Source organism: Nanorana parkeri, unplaced genomic scaffold (assembly GCF_000935625.1).
Source record: "Nanorana parkeri isolate BGI_ZX_2015 unplaced genomic scaffold, ASM93562v1 scaffold226, whole genome shotgun sequence".
NCBI lineage: Eukaryota > Metazoa > Chordata > Amphibia > Anura > Dicroglossidae > Nanorana > Nanorana parkeri.
This window is the reverse complement of record NW_017306494.1, coordinates 1,565,322-1,568,600: the sequence shown is the minus strand read 5'-3', so window position 1 is coordinate 1,568,600 and position 3,279 is coordinate 1,565,322. Positions and strand designations below refer to the sequence as shown.

Sequence of the window (3,279 nt, the reverse complement as noted above, 5' to 3'; positions counted from 1 at the left end):
ACATTCTCAGTCCTTTAGTAAATCAGCTTCTGTATCTATTAATTTAAAATGTAGTCATTCTCCTTTAAACTGCTCTTTCTATTGTCTGCTGTGAAATAATGTGATTGTATCAATACTTCTGACATGTAGAGATTTTTTTATCCTGACCTAAAGCAGCATCGGCTCTTCTATTTCCTATGGCCGTGTCCTCCATAATCTTCATTAACTCGCTGATAAGATACTGCCAAGTTAGCAAATGTTTGTTCTTATTCGGTTTGAACTTCTTATTTGTTTTAAAGCTGGACTAGATAAAAAAATAAGACTGCTCCTGGTTCCAGCAGGATAAGAGTGAAGCCCAAAACAATCAGCTTCTCCCTCCCCTCCAAAGTCATTGTCTGGGGTTATCTGGACCCCGGCACGGAGGCTGCTCTCTGTGCCATGCTGGGGACACATTTCAATCACCCTTCTGGGAGTTGGGCAATAACTTAATGCTGATCGTATTATCCTATACATAGTGACAGCAGGGTGACTGTAGGCAGGCTTGGATTCTACAGGCAATGGATTGGCTAGAATTGCTGGGTTTTGTAGTGCCACAATTACAGAGCTGTCAGGCTCTGAACAAAGGCACAGGTCTGGAATGAGAACCTCTATTGTAGTATTTTGGTACCACATTGTATCAGTGTTCCTGCCTTAAATTAGTAGTACTCAGTATTACATTGTATCAGTGTTCCTGCCTTATAATAGTAGTACTCAGTATTACATTGTATCAGTGCTCCTGCCTTATATTAGTAGTCCTCACTATTACATTGTGTCAGTGCTCCTGCCTTAAATTAGTAGTACTCAGTATTACATTGTATCAGTGTTCCTGCCTTATAATAGTAGTACTCAGTATTACATTGTATCAGTGCTACTGCCTTATAATAGTAGTACTCAGTATTACATTGTATCAGTGCTCCTGCCTTAAATTAGTAGTACTCAGTATTACATTGTATCAGTGCTCCTGCCTTAAATTAGTAGTCCTCACTATTACATTGTGTCAGTGCTCCTGCCTTATATTAGTAGTATTCACTATTACATTGTATCAGTGCTCCTGCCTTATATTAGTAGTACTCAGTATTACATTGTATCAATGCTCCTGCTTTATATTAGTAATCCTCACTATTACATTGTATCAGTGCCCCTGCCTTATATTAGTAGTATTCACTATTACATTGTATCAGTGCTGCTGCCTTATATTAAAGGTACTCAGTATTATAATGTATCAGTGTTCCTGCCTTATATTAGTAGTACTCAGTATTACATTGTATCAGTGCTACTGCCTTATATTACTAGTATTTGGTATTACATTGTATCAGTGCTCCTGCCTTATATTAGTAGTATTCACTATAACATTGTATCAGCTATTTCTTTCTATTACTTCTATTGCATTGTATCATATTTTCCCTTCTATTTATACAAGTACATTCTCATGTAGGACCACTGATCTCTAAACAGTAAGGCGACTAATACCAAGGTTTAGCCCCTTATCCGATGTGGAGAGATAAATAGATAATAGATAGATGGGTAGATAGATAGATAGATAGATAGATAGATAGATAGATAGATAGATAGATAGATAGATAGATAGCTTTTGTCATACCCTGTTTCTTCTCATGATATAGCAGCAAACACCCCCTTCACCCTACTAATATAAAAGGGTCCATAAGTCCCGTAGTCTGCCCCTGATACCAGCAATGGCAATCACTACACAGTACAGATTGCAGCTTTGTGATTCACACTTGGTGCTTCTCCTGTTTAGGGAGCCAGGGATCAGCTTGGCAATACTGGGACTTACAGTTCTACAGCTGCAGGTGATCTGAGCTTCAATGAAAGGTAAATGGGTGAAATAGAAGCAGTCATTCATTTTCTGCCATGTATACATTGCTCTTAGTTAACCTCAGAGTTACCTAGCAGCTCTGTGAATGTTTTTTTTTTCCTCCTGATTGTCACATCAGCAATAATTCAAGGCATGCTGGGATCTGTAGTCCCTCTGCTCTGAAACAAATGCCCAGTAAGCTGTATAATTGGCATCAGAGTATACACACTGCAAGGGAGCTACACCTTTATAATCTTAACTACAGCAAATCTGAACAGAAGCAGAAGTATGTGCAAACCCTGGCACTCCGTTGTGGAAGCTTTGCTGGGACTTGTAGTCCACTTCTAGCATGAAGCTACAGCTTACTTGAAAGACACAGGGCTAGGGTGCTGACAATCACTGTTAAGTCTCAGTGTGTGTCCTGGCATTATATAGGAAGAGAGGGACACTAAGTGGACAGGGCATCCTCATGCACAATGACAGCAGTAAAAGCTCCATAAACATGATAGCTCGGCTGGCTATTGGCTTACCCCGGGACTTGTCCACAAAGCTGGTGATTGTGTTGGCAGACTTGGATGACTGAAAGAAGCTGGCATTGATCCCAAGTTTTTCAGCCGTGGAGAAAGTTTTGTAAATGGACAGCATGTATTCGTGGGGCACCACTGGCACTGCCCGGGGTATGTCCTGGCTGTCTGTTGGCAGCAGCTTGCCCTCTCTGCGCTGCCTTCTCACCCCCCTCGCCTGCTGGCTGCTGGGGATGGATGCCTGCTGGAAACAGGGTAGATCCCATAGGAAGAAGCAGAGGAGGAGAGCCGCAGGGAGGGAGCTCCGGGGTTTATCCATGGCAGCGGACTGGGCAGAAGACTCCGGCGGAGGTCGGGAGCACGCTTCTTCTCTAGCGAGTCTCACCCAGGCTTTGCTGGAAGGGAGGGCGAGGAGCGGCACGCCCCCTAGTGCCCGCCCTACACCGTGCTCACTGCTGGGGAGGTCAGCGGAGCCTGGGCTGCCACTGTATGGGGCACAGCTAGGAGGGAAGGGTGCCAGCTATGCACCAATGAGGCTGATTGTTTCCTGCAGGTGTCATGCTATCACTACCATGCAACAAATATCACTCAGGTATAGCTACAGCCCGCAGGGAAGGAAAGGGTTCAAGTGATATCCAAATAAAAGGCTATTTCAAATGCCGATTGAATCACTTACAATGGATGCTGCTTATTGATAAAAAATAAATAAATAGTTTCCTGCAGATCAGCTGCTTCCCTGAGCACTGACCCTGATATCCTGTTTTAGTGTGACTCTTTTCCCTTGCAGGGTCCTATGGAGCCATCCTTGTGTGTGCTGGTAAGCTGTGTGTATGTGTCCACAAACACACAGGGATAGTAAGGCTAAGCCATTCCCCTCCACCCCCTTTCTTCTTTCCTCCCCCACAGTGGCATCACAAGCGG

The 3,279-nt window shown here is 43.6% G+C and overlaps 1 protein-coding gene across 1 annotated transcript in view; it reads right to left on the bottom strand.

Annotated features, from left to right (window-relative positions):
- GDF6 (growth differentiation factor 6) overlaps nt 1-2,677 on the bottom strand; it is a 33,175-nt gene extending 30,498 nt beyond the window's left edge. The window contains exon 1 of the mRNA XM_018556164.1: nt 2,365-2,677. Within this exon, the coding sequence (XP_018411666.1) occupies nt 2,365-2,677 (313 nt within the window). The remainder of the gene's footprint in view (nt 1-2,364) is intronic.
- Nucleotides 2,678-3,279: the final 602 nt, after the last annotated feature.